General features: G+C 39.8%; 1 protein-coding gene across 2 annotated transcripts in view; it reads left to right on the top strand.

Moving 5' to 3' along the window:
- The window catches only part of MLLT3 (MLLT3 super elongation complex subunit), a 249,900-nt gene extending 239,095 nt beyond the window's left edge, over positions 1–10,805 (top strand). For both annotated transcript variants that reach the window (XM_069474240.1, XM_069474242.1), the window contains exon 11: positions 5,896–10,805. In XM_069474240.1, coding sequence (XP_069330341.1) covers positions 5,896–6,027 — 132 coding nt within the window. In that variant the 3' untranslated portion in view covers positions 6,028–10,805. The remainder of the gene's footprint in view (positions 1–5,895) is intronic.
- The last annotated feature ends 5,253 nt before the right edge of the window (positions 10,806–16,058 follow it).

Genomic DNA, 16,058 nt, shown 5'->3' with positions numbered 1-16,058 from the left:
TTTTGCTTAAATCTATAAATACACACTCTCAAACTTGCCAAGTTTCCTGATTGGTCTGATAAGCTTTTTAACCGTTCTAGAGTTTTAGATTTGAACAAAAGACTGCAGACCTATGATTCTTAATTGTGGATAAGTTGCATTTCTTGCAGTTCCTTTTGAGTTAGTATGGGTAGAGAGCAGGATTTGAGTGGCTTACCCTAAATACTTTGCTAGTATTTTTCTTCAGCTTTCTTTGGTGGAACTGAAAATTGTTTTCCATATTATTTACCAATTACTTGGGGCTAATTGACTGAATGCTGATGGTAAGTCTATTAGCTGATCTTCCTGTTTCTTCCCAAACACCAGCTCTGAACCACTGTAGAGCAATTGTCCAATAAAGTTACTAATGCCCAAGCTGGGCCCAAATAGTGAGTCTCACAGGAGGATGAGACAGATGTTTGGGCACGGCTGGGCCACCTTCACGACGAAAGCCCAATCAGTGAGTCAAGGATACTAGGCCTTTGGGCAGGGTCTTACCTTGGGGTGTCGTTGGCATTCCCAGTTTAATGTTGTCCTTTATTTTGACCTTTGAAAGAATTGTGAAGGAAGGTAGCTTACTGGAGAATTCCATCCAAGTAGATTATTTTAGTATTCTAGAGGGAGAGAGTAATATCTATGAATTTTTAACCTGGCATAAAGGCACTCCAGGGCACACAGCATTTCACCCTAATTGCATTCCCAGGCTGGTTGAAAGCTCTCAGTCTTTGGCCTTTTGCCTTGTAATGCAGCTGAGGCTTGTGATTATGATACCATGATGCATGTCCTGTCACGGTTTACTGCTTAATTAATTCCTTTTGTAAAACATAGCACTATTGAGGACTAATGTTATTCTCCACCTTGAGGGCTGCTCATCTCGTGGAATGCATTCCACAAAGTCTACGTATTCTCCGCCTTGCAGACGTGAACACCTGAATCAGAATTTCTGGTGCACCCAGGATCACATCATGGGTCCTTCCCTGTTAAATGCATGCTATCCAAAAATCTGGTCTGACAATTTTATTTGGCTTACAAAAAGTGGTTAATAGCTTTGCTTTGCTCTGGGGGCATTCAGTCCTGGCAGTCAGCTTCTAGTTTAATGAACAGAAAGCACTGGATCAAGGAATCTGTGTTCCTAAGCCACTTTTTCAATAGGGTATAAATACAGTAGAGTGAACACAAACCAATATAAAAGTACCTAGGCCTGAGTAATAATTGATTTCACTTTAAACCATGTGTTCCACATTTATTTGGAAAGTGAAGTCGAGCACATCTAACTTCCCCAGCAATTCAGCTCTGAGCCTGGATTTGCATCCCTAGTCTGGAGGAAGAAAACTCTGAGGAAAACCAGGCTTCCTTAGAGGACAGTTTAGCAATTTAGAAACCAGCTATTTTTCTTTTAGAATTGTCTTCAGGGAATGGGGAATGAGTGGTATGTCCAAGTATTCCTTCTAACAACACAGAGAAGCCTCCCTGAGATGGGTTCTGCTGAGTATGATTTTCTCCCTTTGGGGAAGTTACCTGTCATATCTTAGTACCCCGTGTAGATTGGAGCCTCTTCACCCAGGGCAGGGCACACATTTTCATGCGGTAGACAGTGCTTCCTGGTCCATACACAGGCCATTCTGCAGGAAGACCTGAGTTATCCCAGATCCGACTCCACTCTAGGCACAAACAGATAAAGCCAGGCTTGTTCATTATTTCTCACTCAGTGAAGAGACTGCTCCAGTGGGAAAGAACCCTGGGTTTTAAAAATATAATCAAACTAAAAATAATGCATCCACCTTTTTGTAATTAAAAAACAGAGTTGTGGGAGGGAGTCACAGATTTAACAAGGGGATCTTGTCCTGTTTAAAACAAAGCAAAACAACCCACAGCCTGCGTGGTACCCCCTAAAAGGCTGACGTGGCAGGCAAGAATCCATCAGGAATGTTTTCACAACCACCATCATCTGAAGAATGAGTTAAACAGTTTACACACTCTTCCTTTACCACCACCCAGACGTACCCTGTTGCCTGCTTTTCTTATCTGCAGTCACGCTGTCTTCTGTTACTTTGGATGGGCATTAATTATTGCAGTGTGGTGCAGGGTAATGATACCACGGTAAAGCCACACTACAGCAGCAGAGAGAGTATTCCTATAAAAAGGCAGAGTGGAGTTCTTCAGGCATCAGCAGGGTGTTTTCAGGCTTTGTGGCCTGTGTCATTGGAATAAAGCATGTTAATGTTGTGTTTCTGGTGTCCCAACTATGAGAATTCCTGGAAAGGAATGCACACTTATTTTTCTTTATGGAGCCTTTACTTAATTGAGGACGTGGGTATATCCGCGAATAATTCAAATCATTAATGCCGTTCCGTTTGACAAGTAGTCCCTGCGCTGCCCCGCTGCCGCCACTGCTTGTGCGTTAAGGCTGCCTCTGCATCTACCTTGATGTATTCTTATGGGCTCTTGTAAAAACATGGGGCTCATTTCGTTAGCTTTATCAGATCCCCTTGATATCGTTGTGAGCGTGCGGCTGCGGGCAGGATGGTGGAGGCAGTAGGAGGCTGGTGGTGGAGACTGGGGACCTGCAAGACAGCGCAACGCACAGGAGATGACTGGGCTGGGTTTCCTAGTGGATAGAAACGTTTATTTGCTTTAAAATCAAGTGGCTTTTTTCTAGAAGGAATTTTTATTGCCCAGTTTTCTATTTGTTGTTAAGTAATTAGAGAGCAGCTATATTGAGTCATAGAAAACTGCTTTATTAAGAGAGCGAGTTACCTGTAATTTTAAAGGGAAAACATAGGGCTCTACTTCTGTTACTCTCACATTGCAATACTGGCCCGTTACTTCAACTACTTGTCTCCTGTTTCTCTTCTCCTGCCCTTTCCCCTTCTCCCTGCAAACTTTTATTATAATTATTTTCTAAGCAGGCCTTTCTGGCACTTTCCTTGCTTCATTTGTTTTAGTGCTAATGAAATGGCTGACAGTCTTTGAGGGCAGGAGGAAAAAGCACCAGGTCTGATCATTCATGTGTTGTTTAGTTGCCTCCCAGATAATTAAGGATAAGTTTATATTTCCATGGTAATCATAATAATGTGACCCTTATCTATACAGCAATTTACCATTCATAAGGAAGCATTATTTACCGTATCTTATTTGATCCTCTGCACAACCATGTGTGATAAGTAGAACAGGTTACATTATTATCCCCGTTTTGTAGATGTGGAAACTGAGGCTCTGAGATTATGATGTTCTGTTTAATGCCATTCAAAGAGTAAACAGAGTCAGAACTTGATTTGCCAAATTCAGGACTCTATTGTGAATGCTTTGTCAGTTACCTACTGGCCAGCTGGTTGAAGAGAGGAGTCAGACACTGGTCTACTTGTCATTTGCCTCCATTGTATAAATTTGAAATTACATTAAGCTCTGAACAGGCTCTTTGTTTTTATCTTGAAACTTATACATTTTTCACTAGATCTGTAGTATTTCTACACATGTAGTGAAGAAGATAATTTACTTCAGAAAGTGCATACTCTTAGCAATGTTAAGTATGTGGTAAGTATATGATTGGCAGGAAAGGTCTGTGTGTGGCCACAGCTGTGTGTTTGTAGGTCTGTACATGTGTAGGGGTGTGTGTGTGTGTGTGTGTGTGTGACTTGTCCAAAGTTCTATAACTGTTAACTAATAAAACAAATGAGTGTCCATTTTAGGTCTTTTAGTGTTAATAAGGTCTTGTTGATGAATTTTTACATGAATGTAGTACTTTAACCATAGTTGGACATACTCCTTCTAATAATCTCTTGACACTATGTCATAGAGCCCTAGGTCTGGTGATTTAAGCAGGTCAGGTTCCCTCCTGCCCAGCCTTCCCACCATATAACAGTAGGCCAGGAGGTAAGTAATCTATGGTCAATGTGGTGGCTTAAAAGATGACACTGAGGACACAGACTCTTTGTCTTCTTGTTCTGCCATCTTCCATATGTTGCATTTATCCTCTCAATGGGAAGATAGATGCTGCACTTCCAGGCATTTCATCCTCGTTGCAGACAAGAAGAAGGACAGAAGGCAAAAGGCACATGCCTATTGTCCGTACCTTTTTCAAAAACTTTCCTGAAAGCACAGTGACTTCTGACAAATAAATTGTAAATAGCAGTGTCTGCCAAGTGTGGCAAGTGGGTCTGTGGAGGCCAGCATTGTAGCTGGGCATGTTGCCACGCTCAGAACATCACGTTTCTGTTAGTAAAGAAGAGATGAATGGATATTAGGTAGTTGGTTTGCAGTGTCTGTCATGGGTCCACAATGGGAGTAACTTGTTTTATTATTATAAAGCCATAGTTATATCTCTAAAAAATAGTTCCAGAGATTAGATAAGGCAAGAACAGCTCAATCTGGAATTGAGCCATTAACTGGATTGAGGCTTAATGTTTCTTTTATTGTTCTGTGGAAGTCAAATAATACATCAGGAGTGTGGGGAGCACAGTTTCTATTAAGAGTCACTGACCTACAGGGAATGGTTTACAAATTTACTCTTTTTTTAAAGAAAATTAATTGTAAGAAGAAAAAGTTGAAAGTTTAAGCTCTGTTTTTCAACCTGGCATTAGGTAATCTAAAACTTCATTAAATAAATAATAGGCTAAATAATTAAAATTATTCTCTTTTTTAAGATTATTGAACTAAAGAGCATTAGAGGTAAGTTGATAGAAAGGGAATAACAGGCAACTAAAATTAAATGGAAGTTTGTCGACTGTTTACTTTGTGCAAATATATTTCCATTGCCCTGATGTTAGTTTTCCTCTCTACCCTACAAGGCTTGCTAAAATCAATCTCCATCCTCTCCATGTGCCCCCAGCACATCTACTTAAAACCCATACTGCCTAGGCGCAGCATCCATTTCTGATAAAATTATTAGTAAAATAGGAATAGAAAGGCACTTTGTGTGATAAAAGAATCTCTCAACTGATAACCAACATCATTCTTAATGTTGAGACTTCAGAATTGTCCTTCTGAAAGTCAGAGCAAGAGAGGACTATAACTGTCACCACTATCATTTAACATGTTTCTGAGAGGTGGAGCCAATACAATAAGAAAATAAGGTGTAACAACTCCAAATGAGGAAACAAAGGCATCCTTTTTTTCTAGATAACATATATCTCCCAAAAATACTCAAGGGAATCAATTGAACACAATTATGAGGAATGTATATTTTTAATTTTTCATTGAAATATAACAAAGCATACAGCTGGATGAATGTTCACCAAGTGAACACATTTTATATAACCAGTACCCCAGTCAAACAACACAACAGCTCCAGTTCCCCAGAAGGCTCCCTTGAGCCCTGTTCCAGTTCCTACCCCTAATCTTTGCGGTAGGATTGTAGATAGTTTCTGTTTTTTCTGTGTGGGTTCCTGTATTTTCTAAATTTTCCAAGAATTAAGTAATCAGAAAGAAAAATGATCTTTGTGTGTGTGTGCGTGTGCATGTGTGCGTACAAAAAAGGTGTTTTGTTATTTCTAGGCTGGAATTGCCTTACATCTAGTAAGTGTACTCCACTGTCCATTGAGTCAGTAACTAATTTTTAAGGGGTCTTGAAATTCTCTCTCTTCCTACCCACCCACTCACTGTAAAATATTCTGTTGATGACTCGAAAGCAGGAATCAGTTTGAAGGTTATGAAACACAGCACAGGTTCTCATTGAGAATTTCAAAGGCTTAATATACCTTTGACTTACCACACTGGCTAAGAGATAGTTTGATCCTATTTATGGTATAGGACTTTCTTGCTATAAATAAAAGTGTTTATCACTTGGTTCCATATTTGACCACCTCTTTCTTTCTTTCTTTCTTTGCCTTTCAATATCTGCTGCTTATTGCTCAAACTTTTTCTTCTTTACTCATCTAGATCGTGAACCTTATAGAAGAAACTGGACACTTTCATATCACAAACACAACATTTGATTTTGATCTTTGCTCGCTGGACAAAACCACAGTCCGTAAACTACAGAGTTACCTGGAAACATCTGGAACATCCTGAGGATACAACAACTGGATGCATCAAAAACTATTGGTTTATTTTTTTTTTTTTGGTTGTGATTTTTTTGTTGTTGTTGTTTATATGAAAACACTCAGAATGATGCAACCAAAAGGGAAAAAAATAAAAATCAAACAACGTTCAGCTTTATTTTTCTTTAAAGCCAGTCATCATCTCTTGATAAAGGAGAGGTTAAGCAAACCAGCCTCAGCGGACCACTCTTCTCTCCAAGGAAATCCCCGGGAAGAGTTAGCCTGGATAGCCTTGAAAACAAACAAATCAAACACAACACAAGAAAACTTAAAGAATGTGTATGGTATCATGTATCTCTCTCTGTGGTGGTTCATTCCACAGGACGAATGCATATTCAACACACTGCCTTATTACATAACTGATCTATTTATTATCGCATACAGATGTTCTAAAGTCGTTGAGGGAATGACACCACCAGACATTCTAAGTACTTGGTCCCGTGGATGCTCTTTCAATGCAGCGCCCTTGCCATCCCAAGCCCAGTGACCTTACTCGTATACCGTGCCACTTCCCGCCAACTTTTTCCAAGTCCTTTAACTCGTTGCAGTCTATATTTTCCACCTTTTGTTTTTCCAGTTCCAGGACACAAATTATCAACTGGGGGGACCAAATAGCCACCTTGATTTTCTTCTTTGTGGTCTTTTTCCTGAAAGTTGGGGCCCAGTCCTTGGCTGTATCCATGTAATGATCTTGGACCATGGTAGAAAATGCACCAAATAGGATCATATGAATTGCTGTCTAGCCTTAGTCAATAAACCTGTAGGACTTTTAAACAAAAGTGTACCTGTAAACGTCCTGAATCCAGCATTGTTGAGCTGTCATCAACATCCTTGTGTCTGTTTTACTGTTATAATATTAGGTAAATATGGAAGTAAAAGCATTCCACAGGATCATTTTTTTTTTTAAAAAAAAAGGAATTCTGGTCCTGTTTTCTAGAAAAATGTTGTAGAAATTCTTAATTTGGATCTATTTATTAGTAAGAGTTTCAGCTTTCATCAGCTGCCAGTGTGTTATTCATCTTTACCATAAAAACCTGGAATAAGAGATTTTTGTTTGTTCACATATGATTCTCTTAGATGCTTTTATATTTGAAAATTAAAATCTTTCTTTGGGGGAAATTCTTGGTTATTCTGCCATAACAGATTATGTATTAACTTGTAGATTCAGTGGTTCAATACCTGTTTAGTCATTTGCTAATATTTCCAGAAGAATTTCTTGTATTGGTGAAAGATGTTTGGAGGGTGGGGTGGATATTTTTGTTCTTGTTGTACCCTTGTTTTGAAAATAGAAATCTGTCCTGTGGCATGCAAAAGAAAGCAAATTATTTTTAAAAGAAAAAAAAAAACCAAAGTACTTTTGGTGTCATTATTCTATCTTCTCCAAAAACGGAGAAATGAAAAGTAAGAACAGCTCATCTTCTAAGTTTTCACTAGGAACTCAACTGAAAAGAAAAGAAATGAAGAAATACTTCTGGATCCAAAGGTTCATCACTGGATCAGCCTTAAGAAAGTCTCTATGTGTGCTAATAGACCAGTATCTCCCTTGTTTGTTCCCATGCCAGATGCTGTCTTTTCATACAGAGATTAACTGGTGTCTGTACAGAAAATGGTCTTTCCAGACCCATTCTTTTGGGCACTAATATAAATGCAGATTGATAATGGAGTTATTTCTGCATTTTAAAAAGGGGATTTTTTTACACTGTTTCTTTCTATCCAAAGAAACTATTTTTTTCCTTTAAAAAAAACTATAATACAGCCATGCTCCTTGTAAATTACTCCTCTGAAGCGTCCTCCCAGAGGACAAGTGTACTTTCTCAATAATGTTATGATTCTTAATGATGATTGGCATGAACCGTACTTGAAGCATTTGTTGTGTAGTCCACTTCTCAATGTGCAATTGCAGAGAAACTTTCTGAGTCCTTTTAGATGTTAGGTGACTGATGAATTGTGTGGTTTTAGTTGTGTTTTTTTTTTAATTTTACAGGTGGAAGGGGTGGGCAATGTTTATATGGAAAATGTTGCAAAAATCAAAAAATTTTTTAAATTTCTAACTGCTAATCCACATCTTCTATTAAACCAGAAACTTGTGTGGTTTAACTAATAATATCTGTGTAGTTTAACTAGAAATGGATATATGTCGTTTGGGACATTTTTATTTTGGTAACGAAATTGTGTGGCAAAAACAATGATTTGGCAATGTAAAGATTTTTTTGTTCCTTACATTACCAAACAAGAAACATTTATATTAATGAGAATGCTAGGTTAGATAAGAAATGACCAAAAAACAAGCATAAGAAGAAGAGCAGCTATTATAGTGATAAATCCTAGACCTGAAAATTAGGTAATAAAGCAGATGCCTTCAGAATATCATAAAATGTAAGTTTGTAAATTGGTAAAATTCAGAAAAACTTCCCGATCTACTACTACTCATGACAGCAAAATGAATTTTCCACGAAATTCTGACGGAGTAAGAGTCACATGGATTTTCTTTGAAGTGGTACTCTTGCTCTTATCATCTAATTTTTAAATGCAGATATAATAAATCCCTTTGAATTAATTTCAAAGTTACTTAAAGTAACCCACTCAATTCGGCCACATTTATATATATTCAACTTTGAAACCTGTTAAAAATATCTTTGACACATATGTACACTAACAGTGGCTTTGGTTTTTAAAGCACAAAGGGAAAATGGCAGGGTTTAATTTCTTTGGTGTATATATATATATAAATAGATGTTTCAGATAAAATTAATTGGGTGAATGTGAATATGGTTTGAACCAGCCAGAGTATGATAAACTTTCTTTAAATTTTTCCCAGTGATTTAAGGGGGAAAAAATGTATGTACAGAAAAGAAACCCCCTAGCCCCTTATAAATTAGCTTTTGCCTCTGGTTTTCCAGCAGGATGTGTGTCGGGGGGGGGGGGGGGTCCTTCTATCTTAGGATGTAACACTCATGTTAGCAACAAAAGCATTTTGTAGTTATTTCATATCTATACCACAATCTGCCTCTGTATCTTAATGTAGACAAATAAGTATGTCTATATATGCTTTCATATTGTGTCAAAGTAGGGGAAAACATTAAAACTTCAGATCAAGAGACAAAAGCTTTAGAAAGAAAAAATCTTGAGTGTCCTAAACATTTAAAATTGCTAAACAAATCTCTCTAATCTGAATAATAAACTTTTTGCAGAAAGAACCAATAAAATTGGTTTTCTTCCACTAAAAAGTTTCTTCCACCAAAACAGTTTTGCTGATACCTTTTACAGACCCACCTGATCTTTAAAAAAAAAAAATTAGGCCTACATAACATCCCATTTACCATTTCAAGCCCCATAAATGTATTTAATATACTTAAGAGAGACTTTACTCTTAAATGTTTTAACTCTACCTACTTAATGGAGTTGGTTGTTCAGTGTTGGAAATGGTCAGTGTCTGTGTTTGGTGGCTTGTGTTCATCTTTCTCACTGTGGAAGTGATCAGCTCTGGAGTAACCTGCTGTATGCTTATTACTTTCCACCTTTAGCGTTTTGTGTACTAATGCTATGTACTGCTCCTATATTTATATATATATATAAATATACACATACATATATTATCAGAGTAATCTTGCTTTGGACTGTTGCTCTAAAACTATGACTATGATGTAGAGACTACTACAGCTGCAGTGAATGTTAAGGAGTCGATTCCCGTGGTTTAGTTTAGTCTTGGGCTGGAAATCTATATCTTTTGACCTCTTTTGTTTTATATGATGCTTTTTGTTATGTAGGCACTGCCATTTCTGAATATTCCTTGTAAAGATGCATTGAAGAAGTCAATTTAAAAGGAAGACAAAGCCACTGCTGTCTGTGAACTGTAAATATGTACTTTGGCACTTGTACTCCAGTATTCTGAAAATAGAGTTATGATGGAAATGCTGACAGATCCTTAATGGTGGCCAGAGCTACCATGCAGTGCAAAAATAAATTAAGTAAAAATGTATTCTTGAGATTAACAGCGCAAGGCCAATACGTTTTATAAATCTGTCAGTATCTTTTTAATGGAGTGTGTATGTGTAGTTATGTTGAAAGATACACTGTGTATGTGTGTGTACATGCTTTTATGTGAACTACAAGGCACACATAAGATGTATTTCCCATCTCTAAAACCCATGTTGAAATGTAAGTACAGATGGATAGAAATAGGTGTTTTACTTACGTTTATATCTAATCTATTGCAGTACCGTTTTCTTTAAAATGTATGGTCTTACTGATTTGCTAAGAGTCATCTGACCAAAGTTTGTCTTTACTTTGCAAACAGGAAGAATGAGCCCCTAGCCTTTTCTCAAGAAGCGATACTGCTCCTAAAGACGAACAAACGGAGAGATCCGAGGCAGCCAGAGAAAGAACATGTGTCCAAAACCTGCTGTGGGCAGCGTGTCCATGCCTCATTCTTTGGGTCTCCAGTGTCTAGCACCGTTTTCTGTGTCCTAAAGCCAGTATATATTTTCGAGCTCTGCAGAGACTTGAGCAAGAAGTGGTGGGGCACATTCTTGGAATAAACTGGGCTACTTATGCATGATATTTTTTCTTCTTTTCCAACTTCCTCGGAAGGTTTTGTTCACAAACTAAGCGATGTGCTATACAGCTCGGCAGAGTCAATCTTACAAAGGCCATGCGTTTACTTTAGCAGCAGGAAATGCTCCCTTCTTCATTAGACAGAAAGGAGAACTACTACAACAAAGAGAATAAAATACATTGTTTGGCAAGTAACCAAGGAATTGAATGTGATGCTCTCTACTTAATATTAAAGAGACTTACATCAAATTTGAGAAACAGACCCTATCTTCGGGCTGACAAGCCATTTAGGGGATTATAGTGTGGGCTGCCTTGTCTCTTATCAGCTAGAAATTGATTTTAGGTGTGGAGGCATCAGTCCCAGATGGCCTGGGGTGGCGGTAAGACTTTCTAATGACCGTAGTTGAATGGAACTAATCTCTTCCCTTATTTCAGCATAGATACTCATTTGTTTATGTGAAATAATAGCTGATGGCCTTGCATCTTCTCCAGTGTGAAGAAAGAGTCAAGATCAGCATCGCGGCCTGCTGAAGCACTCACCCGGGAGAGTGTTCCTCCATACATCTGCTGCCCTGTGTCTCAGAGCGTGTCCCCCCTAGTATTCCAGGAAAGCTGGAGAGGGATGGCAGATCAACCAAGGCCTGACCCCCAGACCTCTCTGGTAATCCAGGGACAGAGTGTCCAGAACCTGGTCTTGTTTTTCTGATTAGTGGTGCAACTAAGGGTATTTTATTGGTTTCTGCGCCTGGGATACCACCCAAATAGAAAATACAGAGCACATTTCAATGCTGCTGCTTTCTCTGCCAGGTAATAGTATCCACACCTTCCTGTTTATGTGGTCCCCTCCTATAGAGGCATTTCCAGTCTTTTTCAGAGTTGTTAAATTGCCCTTGGCTCTCAGCTTGGACCCTTCGTCTTAATTTCCCCTTAATTAAAGAAGGGTCACCTATATGATCCCCAGGAGCTAGTGAGAGAAACACACAGCACAAACTAAAAAACACTCCAGTAATTGTAACTGGGCCCTATGGCTCTTAAATAATGGCCAAAATAATCTACCACCTGAATGGGAAGGCTTTTTGAGTCCACTTTTATAATAATTCAGGGCGCTGATTGGGGGACTGGGCCGTCTGCACGGAATAGGTGGCCACAGGAGCAGGGAGATAGACGGTGAGTGAAGGCAAAGCCGTTTGCTCATTTTCTCCTCGTAATCGCGTCTTCCACCACACATAGTCCCCACCGCAGAGTTCTGAAGTTTCAAAAGGGTAGAAAAGGATAAATCCAGGCCATTAAAAGAAAATAATCAAAGCTATTGAAAAGATAAAACAAATGAGTTGCACTAAAAGGGCCGTCTGTGCAAGTAATAAGGTTGAAACACTGATACTGATTTCCTAGCCGAACAGCATTCCTCACACATGTGGTTCGTGTATCCGTGTCTGGGTGGGTGGTCTGTGAGAAGTGCTAAACGCAGCAAGATGGCTTAGTTTTTGAGCAGTGGAGGGAATCTTTGGGACAGGCTCAGCCCGTGGCATCTATAGTCCCTGCAACATAAAGAGGCTTTCCTTTTGCTTTGTTCCAGGAGGGAAAGTTTTAACTTGGCTTATTCATTTAAATGTGAGTCTCTATTCTGCACAGAATCAAAGGGTAGGGGGGAGAGAGAGAGTGTATGTGTGCGTGTAAGCACCTCGTCCCTCATCCTAGTCCTGGGGGAGTAGGGAGGATGTGTGGCGTGGAATGTAGTAACTGTCCATTTGCTCTGATCTATTCCCTGGGTGGTAGGCACCTATAAACACCCCTTTTCAAAGTGATGCTGTTTTAAATAACACCTCAGTTTAGATAGAACAGGAAATGGTATTCAAGGCACATATTGTGAATATAGTCCACAAACAAAAGCCAAATAAAGATGGACTCCCCCCAAAGCACATTTATATTAATGAGAATGCCGAGTGAAGCACACTCATTTCAAGGGGGGTGGATTTGTTAAGGGAAACTTAGACGCCCAGCAGTGGCCTCTGACAGACGTGAATCATTGCCAAATCATCTCTGAAGATAAGTTGCTTCATGAATATCCCTAAGAATTGTTAGATGTTGTGGTTTTTGTTTTGACTTTAAATCAATTGGGGGATCATTGTTTTCCAAATTATAATATTTGTTTATAGATTTATCGTCTGTCTCCCTGACTAGCACAAAAGCTCCTGAGGGCAAGGACTTTGTTTTGTTCACTGCCAACTCCAGGAGCTAGAATAATTCCAAGACATACTGCACACCTGTATTTGTTGAATGAAAATGTAGGAGCATTTTGTGGAACACTGATCTCTTTTGACATTTCATGAATAAAAGGTTTTGTGTTTAAGTTTGGCAAAACTGCCCAGTATATGACCCTCTTGGCAATTCATGACATGCTAATATATTAAATCTCTGGGAAGCCACATGTTCTAACAAAAACCAGACTTGTTTAACTTTATTTAATGCACTATTTCCCAAATTGTATATAACACAATAGTAGTAACATGACATAACAGATGTTTTGCTTTTAAGAAAAAGTTCCTCAGTTTCTTAATCAAAATTGTTTTTAAACTATATTTCATTATTCACGGTTTACAGCATAGTTTGGGATAGTAGAGGTTCAGAGAAGGACAACACAGCTAATAATATCCCCAGAAGTAGTTTGCTGGGTTAGCTAACCATTTAACTTATTGTCTAAGCTGGAACTTTTTTAAAAAAAAGATGGGGTCTGGCTGTGTTGCCCAGGCTGTGGAGTGCAGTAGCTGTTCACAGGCATGATCATAGTGCACTGCAGCCTCAAACTTCTGGGCTGAAGCTGTCCTCCTGCCTCAGCCTCCTGGGTAGCTGGGACTACAGACACTCACTTCAGTGCCCAGCAAAGTGGAACATTTTTGAGAATGAAATAGGGCACTATTAATAATCATCCCAGGACAGCATGGGTAAACTGAGGCTGTCTTTGGCAAACCAGGTCTTGTGGTTACCCTAGCTTCCAGGAACACACTTTGGGACATGCTGAACTCAAAGTATACCCTCACATTTCTCTACCACTTTGGCATATTTGTGATAAAAGGTGTTTAGTTGGGCTGTGTAGGGGAGAAAAAGTATCTTACCCATCATAAGGTTCATGGCCGACACCCCTATATCAAAGATAGGTTAACAAGAGAAAAGCATAAATTCATTTAATCCAACTTATGTGACACAGGAGCCTTCAGAATTGAAGTTCTGAAAGCCACAGAGAAAACTGTATTTTTATGCTTGAGTTTGATGAAGGATGGACAGTCATGTAGAAGTATGATTGGATGAAAAGGGAGTGTGACCTAATGGTAATAAACTGGGGGGAACTTAGCAAGACCTGTTGGTTCAGACTCTTCTTGGCCTCTGGGGACATGGCAGGACTCCTCTGAAATGGGGGTCTTATGATCTATTTTCAGGTGAGTTCAGTGAGAGAATATTTTAATGGCCATGCTTCAGGGGAGAAAGGTGGGGGAAATCAAAATGATCTTTCTCCTTCTGAGTTTCTCTCAGTTTCCTCCAGTTCAGAATAGCATGCCAAAGTGCCATATTGGGGGATATGGTGTTCTAAGCCCCAAAGGCCGCCTCTGTATGGTAGCAACTGAGTCTCTCCCTCATGGTAAGGGTAGACCCTTAGGATCCAACGTGTAAAGGGCATTTTCAGGGTTGCTGAAGAGGCTTTGTGGTTGAAGTGGTCTCTGCTTCCCTGCCCTGCCCTGTGTTAGCCTGTCACTTGAACAGGTGAGCAAGCCAGTAGTGACCATTCGTCCTATATGCAAGGGAGACCCAGTCCTTATTGTAGGTCCCTGGCTCTGTTTCCTGAGCTGTCGCATGTTGGGGTTGAGGTTTTTCCTCACACCTGAAACCTCACACCTTTTGTTTGAGATGCTACCTCTTCATTGTCACCTGCTGAATTGTCACTCAGCCTGTTTCTGCTGTTTCCTAGTGGCTGGCATCACAGTCCTGCCCCTCCAATTGCTGGAGTTGTTCAGTTGGCAGATTTTCTCACCGTTGGAACATGGTCTGGAATTTTGCTTTTCTATACTGTGTCTCCAAGCCCTGCTACCTGATATCCTTTGGTATTTTAGTGGTTCCAAGTTGCACGGGCACAATTCCTAGCATAGAATAAATGTTCAAACAATATTGATCCAGTGAATAAATGGCTGCAGATAAATCTCTTCTTGGCTTGCAAGCAGGTTGCTACCATGATGCCATTCTCTGTGGCTCTTTCCCTAAAATTTTGTCTTTTTTTTTTTTTTGCTACTATGTTAATGGTAATATAACATGGTGACAAAAATCGTAGACAGTAGGGGCAGAAAGGCTTGGATTGAGTGCCAGATCTGCCCCTCCTAGCCATGTAACCTAAAAACCATACTTTCCTGAACTTTGGTTTTCCTATCTGTGAGATGGGATTAACAATGGACCTCTATTTTAAGGTGATTGTGAAGATTAGATGTTTGTAACACACTATCCCTGGTCCATAGTAAAGTGCTCAATAAATGGTAGTTATTTTTATTTTCCTTATGCTGTTGGAGTGTGATGAGATCTCTTTTGTTGGTGGAGAACTTTGCCAACATGTAGGATTACCCTGATGCCCTTTGCCATTCAGCCTCCGGTGTCCTTAGCCGAGTCGTCAGCCTATCGTGATATGCCCATGACACTGACAGCCACGGTCATTGCCCTTCCTCATGTGCAGTCATCAGCTGTGTAACTGCCGTTCCTCTGAAGCTGTTTTCAGCACATGGGAAGGAAAGGGAGCCAGGGTCTCTTTCTGGCCTTAGGGTTAGGTAACCTAAAACAGATACAGTTAAACATACTTCCCCTTGATGAACTCAGTTGCTAGAGGTAATGTTGGAGGTCACATGTTCAAGCCTTTTGTGAGCCTATTGGTTTGCCCCCTTGCACGGCTATCAACTTCCCAGTCCTGCACAGACCTCTCATGAATGAGTGTCCTGGATCACAGGATGGACAGCGTGTGAGCACACCCTTTCAAGCGTGACTGCATAACGCCTGCTGGAGAGGGCTGGTTACACAGTGTGATCATCACTGTCGTCTTTACACAATGGTGGCTTACCACCTCGCTGAGTGGTATTCTCTGCACAGTGTCGGCCATCTGCCTGAAGCAAGCCCAGGTTGTGAGCTTGGTTAGCCAGACACTCTACTTGTGTACCATCTACAAGACTTTAGAGTGAGACTACTTGTTTTAAGGCATGTATGCCCCAGAGAAATGGTCACTCTTCTCTTACAGTCTGATTTGATTAATAGCAAGCATCTGAGCAATCCGTACTTGAGTATTATACTCTTAAAAACCATACCACAGTTTTGATGGGCAGTGGTTGGCAACATCACTCTGTAGAGGACACTAATCTAGCCTTTCATTAGGCTGAAATGCCAAGAAATGCTAATTTAGTCACCATTATTCTCTGTGTTCTT

This window comes from Eulemur rufifrons, chromosome 7, assembly GCF_041146395.1.
Source record: "Eulemur rufifrons isolate Redbay chromosome 7, OSU_ERuf_1, whole genome shotgun sequence".
Lineage (NCBI taxonomy): Eukaryota > Metazoa > Chordata > Mammalia > Primates > Lemuridae > Eulemur > Eulemur rufifrons.
The sequence above is the reverse complement of the archived record's forward strand: the minus strand, read 5'-3'. Positions and strand labels throughout refer to the sequence as shown.